Source organism: Podarcis tiliguerta, assembly GCF_965153285.1.
Source record: "Podarcis tiliguerta genome assembly, chromosome: 7".
NCBI lineage: Eukaryota > Metazoa > Chordata > Lepidosauria > Squamata > Lacertidae > Podarcis > Podarcis tiliguerta.
In genome coordinates this window covers 15,736,096-15,760,546 of record NC_139540.1, presented here as the reverse complement: position 1 = coordinate 15,760,546, position 24,451 = coordinate 15,736,096, and the positions used below count along the sequence as shown (strand labels likewise).

Sequence of the window (24,451 nt, the reverse complement as noted above, 5' to 3'; positions counted from 1 at the left end):
GTATGCTAGCACACGCACACACACACACAGCCTCTTGATGGCCTTTCTCTATTTAGCTCTAATCAAGCGGGATCTTCAATTGAGCTTGCTTTCCAGAGTTATATGGGAAATCTTATTTTAGCAATTATTAAGGCTGGAACGAGGAAGGGCATTTCCTGTGGAGCTGAACGGCGCGAGCAGCATGAAGAACCAACTTTGGAAACACAAAACCTCCCTGTTGCTTTTTCTTGTCCTCCTAGTGCAGATTTTTGGTTTGGATGACGACAACCGGTCAGCGACGGAGATCTGTTCCACCCATACCATTCTACCAGGACCGAAAGGTGAGCCTTCTGTGTGCTAAACAGCTTTGCTGTTGCTGAAGAGACACAGTAGTGTGTGCTCCAGGGGAAACCAACACACTGCTTATGATTCTCCCCCCAGCTCTTGTGTCACATAGGATTGGGGAAGGAAGGTTGCCAACTTTTTGGCTGCTTCTGCAACTGTGCCTTTAAGAGCAGAAGACCTTGCAGGCTTCTGCAGCTAATCATAGTGAGAGCTTATATTTTGGTGCATCATATTTGGTACCGCTAAAGGTCCAAGCTCAGGCATTTTGCTAGTCAGTTGGCAATCCAATCTTTTCCTTCTCCTCCTGCGAGGAGGCTACATTTTAATATTTTAATGTTTCAATATTTTAATGTTGTATTTTAATGTTGTTTTTAAGTTGTAATCATTGAACTTGTTTTTATTATTGCTTGTAAGCCGCTCTGAGCCCGGCCTTGGCTGGGGAGGGCGGGGTATAAATAAAAATTTATAATCCTTCACAGAGCGGGCGGGAGACTTATTTGCATTTTAATCTGATAGACAATGCCGGTTGTGGAAGAATAATTCAAATGTCAGTTGTACAAATTACAACGCTTAATCAGTGTTTTATTATGTAAACCAGGGGTGGGAAGCAGGTGGCTCTCCAGTCTTGTTTTGTTTTCTCACTCGACTACAACTCCCATCATCTCAGATTACTGGTCCTGCTAGCTGGGGCTGATGGGAGTTGGAGTCCAGCAATATCTGGAGGGACAAAAGTTCCCCATCCCTGATCTAAGCATCTGGTTGGGGAAAAGTAAAGTACTGTAAATTATAATGGAGCAGAAGTGTTTGTTTGTAGTGTTTGTTTGGGTTATAAAGGGTGAAGCACCTCCCCGCCCCCTGTAGTTGGAAATATTTTAACCTGAATTAACGCCAGGGCTATGCCCCTGGTTTGAGGAGCAGTTACTCAGTTTGTGGTGTGCTGCAAAACATGGGATTTTTGCTGCAAAACTGTTGGCACTGGTTAGAGGTGATTTGGACACTGATGGTGTTGACTACAAACCCTGTGTTTGATGTATCAATTACCCAGTTTGTGGGGTGCTGCGAAACATGGCTTTTTTCCCTCTGCAAAACAACTGCAAAACTTTGGCACAGGTTTATAGGGGACCCGAAATTCTGGGGTCCATAGTTAATTATCCTGCCAACCCAATTGGAGGAGAGAGTCAACTATTCTTTTTCCCACATTGCCTCAGTTCCAGCAGTGTTCTATGATTATGATTTCACTTCCACCGTATAGATCTAAGGGGTAGTTTTCAGTTGAACAAGAAGAGGAGAAATGTCTCAATAGGAAGAGCAGTCCCAGAGATATACCAGCACAGCTTTGTTGTCTTGGCAAAAAAAGGACCATTCTGGGAATATGTCAGTATCAAAACCAAGCAGTGGGGCTTATGCAGGATCCTAACTCTGTTCAGCTCAATCACATGACCTGGCAAATAGGATGTTTTTACAGCCAAACTCTATTTTAAAGACTTGTTTTCGCTCTGAGAGGCTTGGAACTGCGTAGCCAGCAGCTGTCTTGCTCCTGAATGGGGCACAACTTTATCCCGGCTTACTTGCTTAACGCCAACTCCTCGTGAGTAGGAGCTCTCCCTTAGTCTGTCTCACTGTGGTACACATGGAACCCTCATATTTTTATTTTATTTTTTTGCTTACTGAAACACATTTTTAAACCACTTCACATTTTAAAATCCAGTAAGCATATACATAAGGGACGCGGGTGGCGCTGTGGGTTAAACCACAGAACCTAGGACTTGCCAATCAGAAGGTCGGCAGTTCGAATCCCCATGACAGGATGAGCTCCCGTTGCTCAGTCCCACCTCCTGCCAACCTAGCACTTTGAAAGCACGTCAAAGTGCAAGTAGATAAATAGGCACCACTGTGGCGGGAAGGTAAACGGTGTTTCCGTGCGCTGCTCTGGTTCGCCAGAAGCGGCTTAGTCATGCTGGCCACATGACCTGGAAGCTGTATGCTGGCTCCCTCGGCCAATAAAGCGAGATGAGCGCCGCCACCCCAGAGTCGGTCATGACTGGACCTAATGGTCAGGGGTCCCTTTACCCTTTACCTAAGTGTATAGGAAATACAACATAAATGCAACCAAACAGTCTTGTAAAGACGGAGATACAATACCAAAACTAGAATTTCCTTCCCATTTCCCATAAGTGCTCCAGGTTCCACGCTGCCCCAAGAGGAGCACAACACCTCAGACATTGAACAGCATCTTCCCCACCAGTTTCTGATTGTAAGCTCCTTGGGGCAGGGGACCTGCCTTTTGCTTATGTTTGTATTCTGCAAAGCGCCACGCAAGCCACTAAACAAGGTGCATTTCCTCCTCAGTTCTGTGTGTTCATCCAGAAGTTACGGTTGTGATAAAAGTCAGTGGGCTAAAAATACACTGCAAGGATTACTCAGGGCAGGCCTGATAATCTCAGTGGCCCACGCTGGCTTTAAAAGTCAGTCCTTGATAAGAGCAAATGGCTCAGGCTGCTGTCCTAAGCACACTAACCTGGGAGTCAGCAGCATTGAATCAAATAGGACTCGCTTCTGAGAAGATATGGTCGGCATTAAAAAGTGCCTAATAAAAAGGACTGATGAAACCCCTTGCTTAATAGATATTCAAGGCTGCCCTCAGGTGGCCACGAGAGATACCTGTACTGCAGACCTTAATATCAACAGCCCTGTTTCAATATTAAATGTGCTACTCTCACTTCCTGCAAGCAAGACCAACCTTGGCCTCTGCAGCTTTTTTCCAGGCTCATACAATAATTGTGAAACGATTAAATTCTTTATCAAAGAAATAAAATGACCGAGACTCTAATAAGGTGGGTTCCCCTGGTTTGATGTGTCTTTTGTACATTAGTCATAAAGGAAGCTTGGGTATTTAATGCAGTTATTCTGCAGAGGATGCGGGTGGCGCTGTGGGTTAAACCACAGAGCCTAGGACTTGCCGATCAGAAGGTTGGCGGTTTGAATCCCCGCGACAGGGTAAGCTCCCGTTGCTCGGTCCCTGCTCCTGCCAACCTAGCAGTTTGAAAGCATGTCAAAGTGCAAGTAGATAAATAGGTACTGCTCCGGTGGGAAGGTAAATGGCGTTTCCGTGCGTTGCTCTGGTTTGCCAGAAGCGGCTTAGTCATGCTGGCCACATGACCTGGAAGCTGTACGCCGGCTCCCTCGGCCAATAAAGCGAGATGAGCGCCGCAACCCCAGAGTCTGTCACGACTGGACCTAATGGTCAGGGGTCCAGAGCACCTGAATAAAGTTTGCAGGCCACTGGTGGTCTGGTGACCTCCATTGTCTTGGCCTAATTCTCAGGAATGCTATGAGCATGGAGAAATGAGTGAAGAATTATACTTCATCCACTGAGCAGTACTTGGGAGATTATTAACACATTAAGGATCAAGCCAGAAGAGATCCAGGTCTTGTTTTTCACCTAAAAGCAGCTGCAGGAGAGTCGGTTAACCCTTTCATCCCACCTTGCTTCCCTGATCTCACTCACCCTCAACTCCAAACTGCAGTTAGCCTCACATACAAGATCCCTTCATATGAACACACCAAGCTGTCTTGCATGGAGTCAAACTTTTGATACAGCTAGTTCAGTGTGCTCTCTGCTCTGCAAGCTAGCTGTTCCCCAAGGCCTCAGGTGAACAGCCTTGCTTGGCTCTTGTTTCTTATTATTTATTGCAATTATACCCCACCCTTTTCTCCAGGGTCTATTGTGGACCGGTAAAATGAGTTCATCAGTTGTTTTTAGAAGACACCTGAAGGCAGACCTGTATAGGGAAGTTTTTAATGTTTGTTGTTTTATTCTGCTTTTATATAAGTTGAAAGCCACCCAGAGTGGTTGGGGCAACCCAGTCAGATGAGTGAAGTACAAGTAAAATAAAATCATCATCATCATCATCATCATCATCATCATCATCATCATCATCATCTAATGGAATAAACAATTGCCCAATTGTGTGAAACAGGATGCTGGACAGAATGGGCTTTTGGTCTCATCCGGAAAGGCTTTTCTTACATTCATACGGCATCCTCAAAAGACTATCATCAATTTATTTCACAAGCCAGAGCCCCTGTGATGGCCTGGGAATCAGATTCAGAGGTTGAACCTGAGGAATCCCAGCCTGCACAGGAGTCCCCGCCTCCAGGACCGGCTGAGCCGGGGCTGGGGCTTGTACCTGAAGGGTCCTCACCTGTGCCGGATCCTCAGGAGCAGACACCAGCTGAATCTGCTCTGGCTCCGGAGGTGATCGAGGACCCATTGCCTGCAGGTGCTCCTCTCCCAGCCCAGTCAGGGAAAGGTGAGGCTGCCTCTGGGTCCAGTAACCCTCCAGCCTCTCCTGAGCTGCAGAGGCTCAGAGCAGAGAGGCGGAGGGAACTAAGTTCTCTCAGGAGGAGTGCTCACCTTAAGGCCAGGAGAGGCGAGTCACCTGTGGGCCAGGGCCACCCTATGCCTCAGGGCAGATAAAAGCCAGCCAGCCCAGTCCCAGGTTGTGGGAGCAACATTGTTGGTAACCTGTTCCTGCCGGCACCCTGTCCTGCTCTTCTGCCAGAGCTCCTGACCACACCTGACTCCTTACCTTGGACCCCGCTTCAGCCTTGATGGAAAGCCTACACACCACACCCTCAACCCCGGTCTGGACACGGACCTCGCCAGCACAGTCCCCTTTTGACAAATGCATGGCATCACCCAAAGCACATTCGCCACAATATCTTCCTCCATTTTTAAAGGTGCCTCACGACTCCTCCCAACGTTGTCTGTAACGAACCAGCACGGCAACACCCCTAGAACGTGTTGAAGGAGTCGTGTTGTTGTTTCAAGCACTATCCAAAGTGCAACATGCTGCGTCCTTGTCGAACCCTCCTGAGGACGTAGGAGAGGTGCGACTCCGGAAACATATTGAAGTAATTGCGCTGCGTCAAAAAGAAAAGGAATGGGTGACCTCAGCCAAGGTTGGCGGGCTTGTTGCTGAGAACTTCAAAGGAATCTGAATTGGGTCCTATGTGTTCAGTAACTGGAATGGAAGGCAATTTGAAGGGGAATAATGGGAGTTCACCCTGCAGCTGTGTGGTGTGTTTTGGAAGGCTCCCCTTTCATTATTTTGACAAATGTCAATTATAAACTCCTTGACATCAGCCAGTGCCTCCAAGCCCTGCTTCTTGTGGTCACCGCTGCTGCTGCTGCTGACCATCTTCCAGACTTAATAGTGGCACTTGCACAGTTCTGCTTCTGGAAAAGGGTGACCTCAGTCTGAAGAGGAGTTTTCCACGTTCTGAGCTCCGTTGGAAGTGCAGAAGGACCTCACCCCACATTCTCCAGGCTGGCCGGACTCTTGTTCCTGTGGTCTCTGTCATCACTCCCTTCTCTTCTGACCTATGTGTTCTCTGTGCTAGAAATGACGATTAAATAATATTTAATTAAAAATCCGAATTCCGTGCCAAACTCTGCAACAAGAAAAGCCACATTCTGCAACCTGCAGTGGAAGAGTATCTGGCTTGCACACACAAGGTTTAATGTCTGGTATTGCTACGTAATAATAATAATAAATTATAAAAAAAATTATTTGTACCCCGCCCTTTGCGGTTCAAAAACCGGGCTCAGGGCGGCTAATAACAAATTTAAAACACTTAATTGATGCAACAAAAAACAGCATAAAATACAGCATAAAATGTGAATAACAATAAATTCAGAATTCAAAAATCACTTTAGGGGGGAAATCCATCCAATAAACATTAGATGATCACCAGGGCTAGCTGGATAAATTAGTCCTGTTTGGGCCAGCAAGGAGACCAGGGGAGAATTAGCTGTGGGATCCCAGAGCGGGTAATCTTCATAAAAAAGGGAGGGGGAGGGAAGGAAGGGGAATAAAAGATCAGGCCAAGTTCAAGTTGAAAGCCAGACAGAATAGCTCTGTCTTACAGGTGCTCCGGAAGGAAGTTAAATCCTGCAGGGCCCTGGTCTTATGGGACAGAGCATTCCACCAGGTCGGAGCCATCACTGAGAAGGCCCTGGCCCTGGTGGAGGATGATCTGACTTTCTTAGGGCCCGGGACCTCTAAACTATTATTATTCATGGACCTTAAGATCCTCTGCGGGGCATACCAGGAGAGGCGGTCCTGTAAATACGAGGGCCCTAAGCCACAAAGGGCTTTAAAAATCAAAACCAGCACCTAGAGCTGGGAATATTCCTCAGTCTGAAACCCTGGAGAGTGTCTGCCAGGCAGTGTAGTCAACACCAGGCTAGATCAACCAACGCTCTGATAAGACAGCTTCCTACTAATATTTTAATAACAGTCGTCTTGTAACAAGGATGCCTGTGAAATCAACTTGAGAGGCACAAATACAAGATGGGTGACACCTGGCTTGAGAGCGGTACATGTGAAAAGGATCTAGGAGTCTTGGTTGACCACAAACTTGACATGAGCCAACAGTGTGACGCGGCAGCTAAAAAAGCCAATGCAATTCTGGGCTGCATCAATAGGAGTATAGCATCTAGATCAAGGGAAGTAATAGTGCCACTGTATTCTGCTCTGGTCAGACCTCACCTGGAGTACTGTGTCCAGTTCTGGGCACCACAGTTCAAGAAGGACACTGACAAACTGGAACGTGTCCAGAGGAGGGCAACCAAAATGGTCAAAGGCCTGGAAACGATGCCTTATGAGGAACGGCTAAGGGAGCTGGGCATGTTTAGCCTGGAGAAGAGGAGGTTAAGGGCTGATATGATAGCCATGTTCAAATATATAAAAGGATGTCACATAGAGGAGGGAGAAAGGTTGTATTCTGCTGCTCCAGAGAAGCGGACACGGAGCAATGGATCCAAACTACAAGAAAGAAGATTCCACCTAAACATTAGGAAGAACTTCCTGACAGTAAGAGCTGTTTGACGGTGGAATCTGCTGCCAAGGAGTGTGGTGGAGTCTCCTTCTTTGGAGGTCTTTAAGCAGAGGCTTGATAACCATATGTCAGGAGTGCTCTGATGGTGTTTCCTGCTTGACAGGGGGTTGGACTCGATGGCCCTTGTGGTCTCTTACAACTCTATGATTCTATGAACTTTTTGAGTCAGGAAAAAACAAAATCAGCTTCAGAGCCAAGTACAGGTTATTCTCAACTCTTTGACTACCCTTCCACATGCCACCAGAATGGGACTTCCAGGCCACCTATGTTCTACAGATGATAGCTTGAGACCCTCTGGTGCAGGTGCAAGGCGCAGAGGTCCGCCCCTCCCTGCACTTTATCTTCACAACAATCCTGTGAGGTCGGTAGGTTAGGCTGAGGGAGAAAGAGTGCAGGCCCAAAGTCACGCTGGTGATCTTTGTGGCTTCGGTCTGGGTCTCCCTTCAACTACAGAAGCCCCAAGAGCAGGTAATGAAGGCTAACCTTTATTTTGGCTCGAGCACACATGCAAGTGCACAACGCAAGAATGTGGCCTCTCTCCACAGCTGATCTGTGCAGCCTCTATGCCTTGGGTTGGCCAAAGGCACAAAGGCAACAGTACTCCCTCAATGCCGCTGTCCCTCCTGCCCCAGGAAATGGTATTCAGTAGCAAACTGGTGTTGAGATGAGCGGTGTATGTGTGTGTGTGCCTCTTGGCAGCGCAGTTGCCCTCAGAAACCATTGGGATAATTTATTTATTTAGTCTATTTATTTATTATTAGTGTTGCAATACGTATATGAGATCTTTACATAGTGATACATATACATTATATTTGTAAATTCACATTTTCACATTTCATTATGTATCAACATTTTATCCATTTCTTATTTCTTGCCCTGTGTCTTCCCTCCACCCGTGCGTGACTTCCTTGTTATTATTTTGTAACTTTATTACTGCGATTGTAATTTTGTATCTTAATAATTAAACATTCAATCTTATATATCTGCTTAGCTTAACTTTGTGAAATCAGTCTATACATATCAATAAATTATTGTTGGAGCATCTTTTGGTCATGTATTCTTCTACACATTTCCATTCCTGTTTGAGATTTTGATTAGATTGCGTTCTAATTGTTGCCGTCATTTTTGCTAATTCAGTCATTTCAAAAAAACATGTTGCCAATCTTTCAATGTTGGTACTTCTTCTGATTTCCAATTTTTTGCGATCAATAACCCTTGCGGCGGCTGTTGCATATAAAAAAGATTCTCTTCATGTCTTTGGGGATGTCATTTGTTATAATTCCTAAAAGCAATGTTTCTAGCTTCCTACCAATTGTTGTTTTGAACATTTTTTCCAGTTCCTCATGTACGGTATATTTCCCCAAATTTTTTAAATTTTATCACATCCCCACCAGACATGATATAAGGATCACCATTGGGATAATTTATTATCCACCTGGAGAAATGGAGTTCTACTACTTTCCTGCTACCAATCTGCCAGCAAAGTGGGTGCAGGCAGTGGCAGACCTACATTTGGGGGGCCCTGAAGCTTGAACTGTCATGTTGACTAGATGACCCCCATGGTCCCTTCCAACTCCACAATTCTATGAGGACCCCTTCACAACCAGCAACGAGTTCTGGGTAACCACAGTTATCTTCTTCAATGGGGTTGTTCCACGACAGATTGCCACACCTTTACACCCGACTCTCAAGCTTTGGGAATGTTGAAATATAAAGGTAAAGGTAAAGGAACCCCTGACCATTAGGTCCAGTCGTGACCGACTCTGGGGTTGCGGCGCTCATCTCGCTTTACTGGCCAAGGGAGCCGGCGTACAGCTTCCAGGTCATGTGGCCAGCATTACTAAGCTGCTTCTGGCGAACCAGAGCAGCATACGGAAATGCCGTTTACCTTCCCGCTGGAGTGGTACCTATTTATCTACTTGCACTTTGACGTGCTTTCAAACTGCTAGGTTGGCAGGAGCAGGGACCGAGCAGCGGGAGCTCACCCCGTCGCGTGGATTCGAACCGCCGACCTTCTGATCAGCAAGTCCTAGGCTCTGTGGTTTAACTCACAGCGCTACCCGCATCCCTTTGTTGAAATATAGACAAAGACAAAAATTAATCTCTCAATTCAATGCGACTCAAAGTGGGTCTGGTGTTGTTGTTGGCATTTGTTGGTCTCGGGAGACAATGGAGGACTGTGCCTTCAGGGGTGAGGTCAAGCTGTAGGCAGACTAAAGTCACTTATGGGCCCCCTCTGAGATCAGAGGCCCTGAAGGTTAAACTTTGTTAGGTTCATAATAGATCTACCCATGGGTGGAGAATTTCAAGGAATAATTTTACACAGCTCTAGAAAAAGGAAATGGGTGTGTTTTAGACCAACAAAAGACACCACGAGAGGGCAGCAAGAGTCAACTCTTGGTACATCTTCAAACTCTGTGTTGAGAGAATGTTCTTTGGAGAGGATAGTTTTCCAGGGACAAAAAAATCAATTCAAGGTGGTCATAGTTTAGTCTTTTTTCTTTTGCTGACAATAACAACTTGGCTAACACACTGCCAGCAGGGTTGGCACGTCCTCTGTTTGCCCTAATCCTCTACCTTAAACCATAGCTGTCAACTTTCCTCATTTTTTAAGGGAAATTCCCTTATTCCAAATAGGATTCCTCGCAAGAAAAGGGAAAAGTTGACAGCTATGCCTTAAACAGTATGCTGGCGTGCAAGAATTAAGACAGCACTCTAAGGTGTCTGATTGTTTCCTTTGCAGCTATGCCTTTACCTGTATCACACCTGACATCAGGTGTGGGGCAGGTGAGCTGTATCATATGACTTATGTAGTGTCTGTTTTCCCCTCTCTGCCCACTCACCCTGTGTGTTTGTTTTTGAAGGAGATGAAGGCAAAAAGGGAGACCAAGGAGAAATGGGCAAGCATGGGAAACTCGGCCCCACGGGACCCAAAGGTAAAGGTGTGCGTGGTTATTTGCTGTGCCCTGAAAATGTCTTTTGCCCCCTCCACCTTCCCATATTCATTCCGTCTTTAGAATGCTCTCACAAGTGCTCAGTTATGCCTCTGGATTAATGGAAAAAAGAATAAACTCTGACCCTGCAATCATCATCTGAGGCTCTTTTCTGTGTGCATTAGGATGCAACTTCAGAACGGTGACTTTTCAGCGGTGGCTCCCTGCTTGTGGAATGCTCTCCCCAAACCCGATGCCATCATTGCTGTCATTATGCACCAGCAAAAACATTTCTTTTACACCAGCCATTTGGCTTTTAATTCTCTGTGGCCTCCTTCAGCGGGTGAGATGCTCAAATTCAGCACCAAAAGCAAGCCCTGATGGTTGAGGAACAATCAAGCACACTTTAAGCCTCCCAGATGTTTCCCTTGCAGCCATGGCTGTCCCACATCTGATGTCAGTTTGGTGTGGGGCAGGTGGGCAGGGCTTGTGGAGAACAGCCCCATTGGCCAAACTGAATGGGCCTACTGAGACTTGAGAGCAGCCTTCACCATCCTGGTGCTTCCATTGGCATCGTGTGGGCAGGGCCACAGGGGTGGTTGCCCTGGGCGCAAAATTCTTAGGGGTGCAAAATTTCAAAAGGAAAAAAGAAGAGGAAAAATAATATTTTAAAAAATAGCGCACCCTCCCCCTCACACAGTAAACCTCCCAATATTTGTGTGGATGAACTGAGGAATGGATTTGGGTGGCAGCCAGTTGCTAGGGTGCCCTCTGCAGGCCCCCACTCCTGACCAACCCCCATTCGTCTCTCTAGTGTGCTTGATATTCATGGGTCGCTGCGACTGCCACTCGGGTAGGTTGCCGAGCTATTGACACTTCCTTCCAGCCTATCAGCAGGCGGTACAGAAGAGCCCCACCCTGCTCTGTCACCCCCTTGGCAGCTGGTGGTGCTGGCAGTGCCAGCGACAACATGGAATAGGAGGAGAAGTTCGTGCCAAGGGAGAATGAGTGTCCCTGCCACACCAGAATATCTGCAGAGGGAAGCTGATTCTGGCTCTGTAGAAGAAGCTGTTGATCTCTGGGGGAGCAATACTTGTCTTGCCCCGGACTCTGGCAATCCATGCTACACCACTGGGCCAACAAGATCTGAAGGACACCAGAATGAGGAAGCAGTTTGTTTAGAGGAAGCAGCTCGCCACATGTTGAGATGCCTCACAGTGGAGACAGAAAGGGAGCACCCATCAAATACATTATGCATCAAGGTGTAGGGAGGAGGTGCCACAGTTTGAGCTATTAGGAAGTTGGATAAAATAGGGCAAAGGGTGACCAAAGAACATAAGGTGCTAAACAGGCCATTTATTGTACCAATGGCCCCCATGCCAGCTCTGTAGGCTGGCTGTGGACTTCAGCGTAAAATTTCACGGCAAAATTGCTTCGTACTTCAGACAGCTAGTTGGGCGCAACTAATGGCCGTATAAATTCTGTCCACACATTTATAATGGCCTAAACGCTTCAGGTTTTTGATCAATAAGATTTTACGACCGAAATACGTTCAATACGCAGCTATAATAAAACACTCTCTGGTGCGACGCTGCTTCATATTGCAAAAATGGGATTTGACGTGGGGTGGGGGGAGATAGGCTGCCTGCCATACACATTTATTGGCTCTTAAAAGAACCTAAATTGCCGCCTCTACAAAAACAGGGCTGCTCCATTTATTCACGTGGTTTGCAGCTTTAGGAGATGCTGAAGGAAGACGCTGGGACATTCCTCTCATGTGTTGTGAAACTAAGGCCCCGTCTGCACTATATGTTTAAAGCAGTATCATACAGCTCTTGAACAGTCTTGTCTTTCCCCAAAGTATTCTGGGAACTGTAGTTTGTTAAAGGTGCTGAGAGTTGTGAGGAGACCCCTATCTCCCCCCGCCAGCCTCACGGAGCATAGTTCCCAGAGTGATTTAGCAATCAACCCCTCCTCTCAGGAAACCCTGGAAATTGTGAGGGGGGGGGGGGTTAGAGATCTAACAGCTCCCAGCACCCTGAACATAACACAGTTCACAGGATTCTTGCAGGGATGGAGCCATGACTGTTTAAAGTGGCACGATACTACTTTAAAGTACAGTCGTACCTCGGGTTAAGAACTTAATTCGTTCCAGAGGTCCGTTCTTTACCTGAAACTGTTCTTAACCTGAGGTACCACTTTAGCTAATGGGGCCTCCCGCTGTCACTGCACGATTTCTGTTCTCATCCTGAAGCAAAGTTCTTAACCTGAGGTACTATTTTGGGTTAGCGGAGTCTGTAACCTGAAGCGTCTGTAACCCGAGGTACCACTATATAGTGCACATGGGGTCTAAAGTATATTTTAAAAAGACATAGAGCTGCCATGGAGTGGGGCAACCATCTCTGCATTAAGGTCTCCCTTTCCCCCTCCAGAAACACAGCCATCCTTTGAAAGTCCCACTTATCCAGTTTTTGCAAAGGGTGGCCCAAGACTCTTTTAATCTCAGTGGGGTTTGCTTCTGAGGAGGCATAAATAACAGCCTTCTCAACTTAGTGTCGTCGAGATGCTTTTTGGACTACCAACACCACCCATCAATGCTCCTTTTACACACACACACACACACACACACACACAACCTGAGCATCATCATTATGGCAAGCACATTGCTGGTAATCAGTAAGCGCTGAGAATTACATTCCTAAAGGGGCTTGTGGATTAAGACTGTCACATTCTGGTTTCAGCATCGTCCTTAAAAAAGAAAAAGAAAAAGCTTTATGAAACAAAAACATAACAAAAAACAAAAAAAAGATGCCTCCAGGCTCCTCAACTGGGAACTTTTAGTTTGGCAAATAAGCTTTGAAATTTCATACTGTTTCTTCTGCAAGAGTGCCGGCGGCGGGTGCGCAGAGCCATCTGCTGCCAGTCGGCTCAGAACCTCCAGTGCCGGTGAATCAAAGACAGTCCCTCTGTTGGATTGGGCTCTCAGAACATATGGGAAACCTCCTGTTCAGCTGGGAAACAAGGGAAAGCATGAATGTTCACAGTTTCAGCTCTACAGATGGCTTCAGCGTCATGGCTGAAGCCTTGGCTTGCTGGAGGAAACTAAATGTCCCCACTTCTTAAAAAAACAACAGTGGTGTTGTTGTTGTTGTCGCCACCACCACCCCTTAAAGGGCCTCTGAGCGACAATCAGAAATGTAACAAGGGAAATCTTTCCCATCACTGCACTGGAGAAAGATTTGCCCTGATGAATTTCTGCCTGTCACACGGCTATTAACAAGAACAGAAGTCCTCTCGGAAGAAGGCAGTAAGGTCATTTAGTTATATAAGGTCATATGAAAATGGCATGAGAATGAATAAAACGGGAACTTGTCACTGTATTTCCTTCACAGGAGACAAAGGAGCCATTGGCGATATTGGCGACCAAGGGATCATGGGTAAAATTGGACCGATTGGCAGAAAGGGTAGGTTTGCCTTTAATACTTTTGGAATGTGTTGTGATGGCACAGAGCAAAATGTGGAACATCTGCTATTTACGCTTCCCAAATTAAACAGATGGCTTTTATTGCCAAAGAAAAGAAGAAAAAAGAAAGTCGTGAATTACATTAGGTATTATGCCTTCAACCCATGACTGGCAGAGAAGAAGACCTGAGATTTACCAGGGTTGCCTAAAAGTTTTCGAAAATTCATCTTATATGAATTCATTTATTCATTTCTTTGGCATTTCTATGCAATGGTCAAGCACACAGTGACCATTCATGACACCAGTGATTGACAATAACACACTCTTTGCGTGTTCATACCCAGAAACCTCCCCCCTAAATAAATTCACACTTGACTCAAATTTTTGGTTTGGTTTTTGGCAGAATTTAGGCCACAACTTTATTGATTACAGAAAGTGACTGGTTGAAAAGGCTCTGGTTTGACTAGCTCCCTGCCATGCAGGTAGCGCTGACCCAAGGTTCCAGCATAGGTCAGCCAAGGGTGAACACCCGGATAAGCGGACAGCCGGGCACAGAATAACTCTGCCACCCAAATGTCCCCCTGGACTCAGGCACGGGCACAACCCCCTCACAGGGGTTGACCAAACCATCAAGTTCCTGAATTCCTTTAACGGAATACTCTTCACATAGGGATGGCGAGAGTGTCCCTATCACCTGAAGCAGAGCCTATCCACAACCTTACAAGTTGTGACGATTTGCTACGCGGTAGGCAAAACCCAAATGGCACCAGCCAATCAGTCAAGTGGGGGAAATTCCTGCTGTGCCCCTGTCCCAACGACACACGACGGCATGGCAAGGTCAAGCACAACAAGCCCTAAAAGTAGGTGAGGTGGGCGGGTGTTCCGAATGCATGCACTGAAAGAGGAAGCTCTGGGTCACGTGCATGGGCATAAATAGGTCCCTTGAACCATTTAGACTGCGTCCCATTGGCCAGATTGTACCCAGCTTCGAGGGACCTACCAATCGGGTGTTGTGGCTAACCAGTTGTACCCACCCACAGCACAAGCTGTCGGTTGTCCAGGTCTCGCCGCAATACATGCCCTCTTTAAGGGAGGACCCAATTTGCTAGCTTCAGTGTGCTAATTTAATACCTGTGGTCAGAAAGAAACTCTTGGTATCGGTTGAATCCTAAATTAATAGAATCAAACTAGCTAACAATGCCCGTTCAGCACACTCAAGCTGAAGTATTCCTCTGAAGGTCTTCTCTTGGAGAGCGGGAACTTTAGAGCCACCAGTAGCATGTCCAGAGAGAGGGAAATGTTCTCCTGCTGTTTTCCGAACTTTGTCATTTTCCATGTGTTCTGCCCCCTTTCCCTTATGGGATATTCCAGACCCCCTATAGAGTCCTTAAGAGGGTTCCCTATAGGTAGGAGAAAATAACAGAGGCCAACCAGAGTATATTGAGAATTAAAGTGGCTAGTAAGCCTGATCTTTATTCAGGGAACTGTTGCAACAGGGTCCCCACTCACCACACGCAGGAGGGAGGAGAACCCTGAACAACTTTTGAAATTGTCCACCCTGTAGCCCAAGACCACCCCCCAAAACATCCAACATACATCATAGAAGGAGGTGGTCTACAGCAGAAATCCTGCCTGCCAGGATACCTGAAAATGGGCACTGATTGCATTACCTGGGCAGGCTGGCCATTCTTTTGTGATGGTTAATACTTTAGTCCTCAAATCCAGGTCACAGGCTCACCTTATTCAAATACAAATACGCCCTTAAAGACAGGATTTGCAAGCAAAAAGACAATGGGAAGGCTTTCCCCATTTGCAGAGGAATATTTGAGGTTAAATGAGTCAAAATGACTTCAGGATTGCTCCCCCATGCTATTTCAGACACATGGTTCATATATTTAGATATGTGTGCATTTATGGATATTTATTCCGTATCTGAGACCTTAAAATTTATTCTGTATCTGAGACATTAAAATTCTTATAACGCATACCAGATGTGCCTCCCTGCTTGCCCTTTACAGGCAAGAACTGAGCAGGAAGAGGAAACAGTTTCTCACGCACTGTGAATTTGTGAGGGAATATTTACAGAAAGCTTTCACAGGCACCATAGGAGGTGCTACTGAGCTTCCTCATACCACCAGGCACCACATTGACAATCCCCTTGTTAGAGGCAAACCAGACGTGGCCCTAAGCAGGTACAACAAACCACATCTGTCTTTCTTAAAAAATTAATAGTATGCACTGGGGTGGGGAGCAATTTCCTACAGAACACCTGTGCATCTGTGGTGCCATCCTCCTTGGGGGATGCCTTTAGGGGTACGCTTGGCACTTAAATCATCTTTCATGTCAACAGAAAGCCTATTAGTTCTCCCAGACATTCATAGGTTGGTTGTTTCAGGAATGAAGGATGCCTGTTTGTAGTTTGCAAGGATTTGTAGGGGTGCTGTGTTTTTTTTTTAAAAAAAAAGAATTTCTGATTTTAATTACAGCTGTTTTTACCTGTTTTTGCACTTCACAGATTTCAGGTTTGTAATCATTTTAATGAGATTTATCTCATGGCATAACACCACTGTACTCTGCCCTGAAATCAGTTCTGATGAAGGGCAGGTTCGAAATACCTTAAATAAATGACAAATAAATAAATAAATGGATACTCCTATTGGGCAAGTGGGACATTTCCACCCCGGGGCTAATAACAGCTGGGGGAGGGTTTATTTTTTTCTGAGGTTGCAACAAGGGGGGAAAAAATCTCCCCATCCCACACACTGAGGTTCCAGCAAAAAACAACAACAAAAAAAACCTTCCCACTAGTGCCTGCTATTAATATTTTAAGAAACACAGGTGTGGTTTGCAGTCATGACACATTTAGCAACCTGCCGGGTTTGGATCGGGATGCTTCAGAACTCTTCAGTTGGAAACGATAGCGAGATTCCCAAGAAATGGCTGTGTGTGTGTGTGCACATCACAAACAATTGTGATTCTCTCACAATACCCTCATCAACTGTATGAAAAACTATTATCTGTCTCCATTACTTGCTGCTCACGCATGCAGGAAGGCAGTACCAGGCGCCATCCAGCCACGAAGCCTCTGAACTTTTAATGGGTCAGCTATTAAAAGCTCGCAGCTTTGTCCACTAAAACAAAAGCCCGAGAGAGCTATTCCACGTGTGTTTACTCAGAAATAAGTCTCACTGTGCTCAGTGGAACTTACTCCCATCCGAACGGGCCGGTAGGGTTGAAGCAGACCTGTTTAATTTGGCACATCCGCTTAGCCCTGTATCGGGAAAGCTTTTAATGTTTGACATTTTGCTGTGTTTTTATTATGTTGGGAGCCTCCCAGAGTGGCAGGGGCAACCCTATCAGATGGGTGGAGTATAAGTAATAAATTATTATTATTATTAGCCCTGTCCATCTCTCAAACCCACTCAGCAAACATTACTCAACAGAGCAGTTCTGTTTTCTTATGTGTAAATCCTGTGTTTTCTTCCTTTAATCAGGTGAGAAAGGACTGAAGGGGTTATCTGGTGTATCTGGAGGAAAGGGCAAAGCAGGTAGGCCGTTTCGATTTATTTTTGGCTTCCCAAGCAGCTCCTGTCTGCGGGCAGTGATTCCTCGGTGCGTGTAAGCCAGGGATGGAGAATCTGCGGCTCTCCCAATATGGCCACCCAGTTTCCATCAGCCCAGTTAGCCTGGCCAATGGTCAGTGATGATGGGAGTTCATACCCTCCAGCATTCCTCAGATGAAAATAGAGACACTTCTCACTCCCCACAACTGAAAAATACACACCAACAATTACAGTCATCCCTCGGGTTGAAGTAGCTTCGGGATGAGTATTTTCGGGTTGTGCTCCGCGGCGACCCGGAAGTAACGGAGCGCGATACTTCTGGGTTTCACGCATGCGCAGACACTCAAAATGACGTCGCGTGGAAGTGGCGAATCGTGACCCATGCACACGTGTGGACTCGGGTTGCGTTCGCTTCAGGATGCGAACGGGGCTCCGGAACGGATCGTGTTTGCATCCAGAGGCACCACTGTAAACTTTAGAAAGAGACAACATCAGACGCGGACACACAAAGCGTTTTAAAATAAAACCAAGACTCCTTGCGCTCTACTCTGCTCCCTTTTCTTCCTGCCCAGGGCAGTCCTGCCCTCTGCCTGGTCCTCGTAGTCATAGGGCTGGGCCTCACTGGCTACAGCCTCTCCTCCTCCTCCTCCTTGCCCACTCTCCAGCAACTGCTAGAAGTTGCCCAAGGGAGGTGGCCCGCGGCAATGGATTCAAACTACAAGAAAGAAGATTCCACCTAAACATTAGGAAGAACTTCCTGACAGTAAGAGCTGTTCGACAGTGGAATTTGCTGCCAAGGAGTGTGGTGGAGTCTCCTTCTTTGGAGGTCTTTAAGCAGAGGCTTGACAACCATATGTCAGGAGTGCTCTGATGGTGTTTCCTGCTTGGCAGGCGGTTGTACTCGATGGCCCTTGTGGTCTCTTCCAACTCTATGATTCTATGATTCTATGAATGGCCAGGGAGAGGCAATGGGATTGTTAGGAATGTTCCTTCCCGGAGTGACAGCGAGGGCCCTGAGGACCAAGGGGGGTGGCAGGCAGAAAGAGATGGAGGCTTGCTTTCTTCGAATGCAGAGAGTGAAGTGAGGGCCTCCCATCCAGGAATGCAGGCTGTAAATTCTCAGGACAGTGTAAGGCAGGCAGAGAAAAAGGAGAGATAGAAAACAAACAAACAAACAGTTATATACAAAACCCCGGGTCAGTGGTGCAACATTAAAACCTTGGCACACATTAAGTCCTGATTTCTGTTATCTTAACACACTGAAAACTTTTGTTAAAGAAAGACATAACTCTTTTTGTTGTTGTTGTCACACAAGGGCTTTTCTGTTCTAAATCCAGTTTTTTTCCTTCTTAAGGGCACCAAATTATTTTTTAAAGCACATATTGACATTCTCCCTAAAGCTGAGAGAGTACTATGCAAACAAAGGAAAGATCTTGCGTAACGTAACTCTAATCCCTCTCCTTTCAACAGGGGAATTAGAAAGAGTTCGGGAGTACAGGTTGCCGGGGTGTTTTCGTTTTGGCCTTTTTTTGCCAGGCCCAAACAGAATCCAAGGCCAGTTTGCAAGGTTGAATATTTTGGGTGTTTCTTGCCAGCCCAGCTGAAGCACGTGCTGAGGACTAAAGCAGTCCAGCGAAACGGTCCTCAGCATTTTGCAACAAGCGTTCATCCCAAATACATGGCTGTGATAAACTGTGTGTATTTGAAATTACAGTATGCTAATAGGCCCAAGCTGCAAAATGACAGAAGCCCACTAGACAATACAGCTGCAAGAGAGGACAGTTACCAAAGAGTCGTCAGTACCAAAAACTCTACAGCAGTGTTCCCCAATCTTGGGTCTCCAGCTGCTTTTGGACTACAATTCCCACAATCCCTGACTAATAATAATAATAATAATTATTTTTTATTTATACCCCACCCTCCCCAGCCAAGGCCGGGCTCAGGGCAGCTAACAAGCAATAATAAAAATATGTTGAATGAATACAACTTGAAAACAAAATTAAAATACAACATTAAAATATTGAAACATTAAAATATTAAAATGTAGCCTCATTGCAGGAGGAGAAAGGAAAAGAAAAAAGAAAGAGGGGGAGGGAATCACTACAGTGGCACTTGGGTTACATACGCTTCAGGTTACAGATGCTTCAGGTTACAGACTCCGCTAACCCAGAAATAGTACCTTGGGTTAAGAACTTTGCTTCAGGATGAGAACAGAAATCGTGCTCCGGTGGCGCAGCAGCAGCAGGAGGCCCCATTAGCTAAAGTGGTGCTTCAGGTTAAGAACAGTTTCAGGTTAAGAACAGACCTCCGGAACAAATTAAGTACTTAACCTGAGGTACCACTGTACTGGTCTTGCTAGCTAGGGATGATGGGAGTGCTGGAGACACAAGTTTGGGAAACACTGCCGCAGAGGAAGAGTGAGGAACCTTTGTCCTCCCCGAGATGTTGCTGACGTGAACTGCAACTCCCATCATCCCTGGCCATTGACCATGCTTGCTCAGCCTGATGGGAATTGTAGTTCAACCGCAATATCTGGAGGAGCAAAGATTCCTCACAGCTGCTCTAGAGTGTGGTCAGTAACAGTGTACAAAAGCCACCCCCACAAAAAAAAAGAAATTACTTGCTCTCCCGTAGCCTCACCTGACTCCAGCAGACACAGAAGCAAAAGTCAGCAGAACGCAGGTTGAGATTGCAGGTGGCAGAAAACAAAAACGCTTTCTGCATTTTCCTCCATAACAGCTTGCCTATTTTCCCAGCCCACAAAAAAAAGTATTTTTATCCTCCCTACTCCCACAGGAGCTTGAGGCAGCTTGCATTAAAAACACGACTGTAAAATAATCACGTCGAAACCTATAAAAGACAGAGGACACACAGCGGCAATAAACATGCTTTTGCCAAAACATTGACTAACGCCGCTGGGCTGCTGTGGGAGTCAGGCCCACGTTAAAAGTTCTGCCGTGTTTCAAGTCAGAGGCCTGGTTCATATATAATGAGAAAGCATGTTTTCCATTATGTGAACATGCTGTGATGAGCATCATGTGTGCAGGTCCGCCCCCCCTTCACATACCAGAGGAGAGTGGAAGTTTTTGTTGTTGCTGCTGTTGTTATGGAAGCCACGGTTTCCTGTTACCTCCAAACATTTGTAAGAACAAACCAGAATCAAACTAGCCCTATCCGGGCTTTCACTTCCAAACATGCAAAGAGGCCCATTGGAACGTGTGTGATTAATTCTGCGCCTCTCAATGACATCAAGTACACTAGAAGTATTCCCAATCCAGTGTGTCGCTTGCCGAATCTGAAAGGAGCAACAGAATTTCCAACATGGGGGCAGGAATTCTGGCCAGTCAGGGTTTTTGTGATAACTCTGCCATGATGTTAGCCTCCTTCAGATGTGCCCAATCATGTGTAGCCTTGGGACAGCGTCACCAAAGGGGCAGAGCTAGCCCTGCACATTCCTTCAGGGCCCTTCGCATTTCAGGCTGAGCACCTGAACAGGGCTTCTTTGGTTTCCAAGTCTGGTTTGCACCCTCACTAGAGTTTAAACAAACCATAGTCCCCTGACAAAATGTGGAACCATGAGTTGTTTAACCTTGTTGTTTAACATGAGTTGTTTTACCTTGTGGGTAAAAGAGAAGAGTGTGAACCTGTTAGCTGGAGCCTCGTTGCAGCTCATTCTCCACATGATGCTCGTTCCTGAATTAAGAAGCAATGGCTGAATAAGCCAGGATTGTTATGTCCAAATTGTCCCATTGCACATTCTACCCCGGACCTTCCGGTGTTAAACAAAAAGGGGGGCTTCCGAGTGCATTTGACTGAACACACTTAGAAGCATTATAATGATTATTTCAATTTCATAGCTGCCCTTCGCCATAAGGTCCCAGATTGGGTGGCAGCAATTTAAAAATGCAGTATTAAAAAGGGTTTGAAACAATTTGCAGTCTGGATCCTAAAAACATGACTTTCAGGTGTCAAAGGATGAGGTAAAAAAGGGCACATTCACCATACAACAGAAACTCCACACTGAAAATGCCACATGCATTGTCCTGTCTAGAGGCAATTCTACAATTTAGGAGCTACCACGAGGAATGCCTTTTCCAGGGACACACCCACCCACGAAATTCTGAGTGTGGTGAAACTACCACGACGGCCCCTTCTGCCAATTTTAGCGCCCAAGAGGGTCTGTAGGGAAGGGGGTCTTAGAAATGAGGACCTTGTGTTATAAGGGTTCCCAGTCTCAAGACTGCTTCTAAATGCAAGCTTTGTCCTCTGCTTCACAGCTCATGGTTTGGCTGGGAAAATGGACGACATGCTACAACAAACTATGGCTTAGCTCAGTGTGGCACAGTACCAAAATGGCATGGGAGGAGCAAGGCGACCTCTATTTCCCTTCGCACAGCCTGTATGCTTCTGCATTCATGCTTCTGAGCCATAGTTTGGCTTCGCATGGCAAAAGTCCCCTTTGTTGTTGTTGTTCAGCTGTTTAGTCATGTCCGACTCTTCGTGACCCCATGGACCAGAGCACGCCAGGCACTCCTGTCTTCCACTGCCTCCCGCAGTTTGGCCAAACTCATGCTGGTAGCTTCGAGAACACTATCCAACCATCTTGTCCTCTGTCGTCCCCTTCTCCTTGTGCCCTCCATCTTTCCCAACACCAGGGTCTTTTCCAGGGAGTCTTCTCTTCTTATGAGGTGGCCAAAGTATTGGAGTCTCAGCTTCAGGATCTGTCTTTCCAGAGACCACTCAGGGCTGATTTCGTTCAGAATGGATAGGTTTGATCTTCTTGCAGTCCATGGGACTCTCAAGAGTCTCCTCCAGCACCAAAATTCAAAAGTCCCCTTTAACCTTAGTTAAAGGTTAGCCAACATGTCTCCATGCTTTGGGTGCTGCAAATGGTTGGTGCAATTCCATGGGATGGACTCAACTAATGCATTTCACTAGTAGAAATCAGCACAAGGACTTCCAGTCTTGCAACAGGGGTTTTCTTTCTTTCCTTCGGTCATTACCCCTGCAACCCCAAACTGACTCAGGCGAACGGGTTGTGAGAACCTTCAGAGCAGCTTGCATGGGGAAACTCCTTCCCAGGAGTTGTGTGTGGCATAAGACCACACCCGGGTCCTTCCTGACTTTATCATATGTACATCTGTTTTAAACAGCTATGTAATGCTTACTCACTTTGATGCTTTGGGTAGCCTATTTGATTATATACCTATATGGGGTTAGGTGCTGTCTGTGACTGCGGGAAATATCGCAAAGTCGTTGGACAACTGGACATCAACGTTGCTCGGCTCAAGAGTTCCATCAAGTTTGTGAAGAATGGTATGTTTCATTTCCTTGGTTCTAAAACTGCCATTTGGGAAAGGTGGCATAAAAATGTAATTAGGCGCCAGGCAAAAACATACCTCTTCTCCCAGGCCTTTGGCTAATTAATCAACTTATGGCCTTTTAAACTGTGGGTGGGAATTTATTGCTTTTGTTTGTGACTATACCATAGCCTTTTATATACTAACATTTTATGTTCTTCCACATCCGTTTAATGCTCTTAACCCTTCTTTTACATTCTTTTAGTCTTTTTTAGAATCTAATAGTCTTTTATATATACCTTCTGTTTTAATAATGTTAGCTTTCCAAAATGTTTTACAGATTTTAAATGATTGTTCCCCACCCTACTTATGCTGTTCTATGACCGTAATAAATATTTGATTGATTGATATGTATCTTTTCGTTTTTATATTATAAATCCCCCTGTTATCCTCAGATGCAGGGTTATGTAGAAATTTAATAAACCACGACAATAATGATCTGGGGCTTTTGAGGATATCCTGAAAAAGTCTGCTTTGCTAAAACGGGCTTTTGGTTTTTCTTCTCCAAGTGTTAGCAGGTATCAGGGAAACAGAGGAGAAATACTATTACATCGTACAGGAAGAAAAGAGCTACAAGGAAGCGCTCACTCACTGCAGGATTCGAGATGGGGTTCTAGCGATGCCGAAGGATGAGGCTGCCAACGCCGTGATCTCTGACTATGTATCCCAAAGTGGCCTCTTCCGAGTCTTCATTGGCCTGAGCGACATGGAGAACGAAGGGCAGTTCGTGTATGCTGACCGTACTCCATTGCAGAGCTACAGCAATTGGAAGGAAGGAGAACCTCAGGACACCTCCGGGCAGGAAGACTGCGTGGAAATGCTCAGCACCGGGCAGTGGAATGACACGGAGTGCCATCACACGATGTACTTTGTCTGCGAATTCCCAAAGAAGAGAAAGTAGGCACCAGAGGGAATCTGTGGATCACCCTGTGCTGGTCAGCTATTGAACTAAGAGTCTAGAAGAGGAATCTGCTTCCAATACACCAGGTATACAGAACTGGTGGCCCTCCATAAATTGTTGGACTCCAAATCCCCTCATCCTTATGTTGGCTGGGGCTGATGGCCCTTGGAGTTCAACAAACTCTGGAGGGACATTAACGATGACACTATAATTTGGATATTTACTACTCAATAAATCTTTTAGTACTGAAGTTTGAGATCTGGGCCTTCTGCTAGGTCTCCTCATTATCTTCAGACACAGCATCCTAAGCTGTTGCCTCTCGTCCTTTCTCCTTGCTTCCAACATCTGGAGCTCATCCACAGGCCTGATTATAGACAACCACTGGCAAACACGATGAGTGCCAAAGCCACAAGTGATAGAAGAAAGGGCATCCTTGATGTATGCAAGTCCTTATCATGTACCAATCCTCAGAATACTTACAGGCCAGTCCTAAGTGGCTTTTCTTGGGGGTATGTCCCACCAAGTTCAATAGGACTTAGGCTTGGTCTACACCTATAGAAAAATGAGAATAGAATACAGTTTCAGAGAGCAGGTGGTGGAGTGAATGCTTATGAATTCTGCTCCCCTCTTAATTATTGTATTTTAGAAACTCCAGCAAATAGAGAACCAGTGTAACAAGTAAAGGTCTGGTTTTCTGTTTGGAGGCAGGATTGATTTTGTTTTTCTACACGGAAGCAATCAAAATTATTATCCCTTACTGGCTGTAGCACAATCTGTTCTACCACCACAACTGGAACTCATTCCCCTGCATGTTGGTTCCAGCGTAAGTATATTTAGGACTTTACCCTTCCTCCGACACAGCAGCCTGGCTGCTTCTAATAAATTTCAGTGCGTTGTCAGTGAGATTATTCCTGGGGCTTCATTTCTCATGCCATGTACTATATCACAGAATTGTTGTGAAGGTTAAGACACAATAAAGACTATAGCATGGTGCACTATGA

General features: G+C 45.9%; 1 protein-coding gene across 1 annotated transcript; it reads left to right on the top strand.

Moving 5' to 3' along the window:
* COLEC10 (collectin subfamily member 10) lies at nucleotides 1-24,451 on the top strand. Its single transcript, XM_083450721.1, has 6 exons — nucleotides 1-320; nucleotides 10,095-10,166; nucleotides 13,556-13,627; nucleotides 17,121-17,174; nucleotides 22,410-22,505; nucleotides 23,059-24,451. The coding sequence occupies exons 1-6, from the start codon at nucleotides 182-184 to the stop codon at nucleotides 23,448-23,450; spliced, it is 825 nt and encodes a 274-aa protein (XP_083306847.1). The 5' UTR covers nucleotides 1-181; the 3' UTR covers nucleotides 23,451-24,451.

Coding starts and splice junctions, on each gene's coding strand:
- COLEC10 (XM_083450721.1), top strand. CDS start 182: ATGAAGAACCAACTTTGGAAACACAAAACCTCCCTGTTGCTTTTTCTT. Junction 321..10,094: donor CATTCTACCAGGACCGAAAG/GTGAGCCTTCTG, acceptor TTGTTTTTGAAG/GAGATGAAGGCAAAAAGGGA. Junction 22,506..23,058: donor CATCAAGTTTGTGAAGAATG/GTATGTTTCATT, acceptor TTCTTCTCCAAG/TGTTAGCAGGTATCAGGGAA.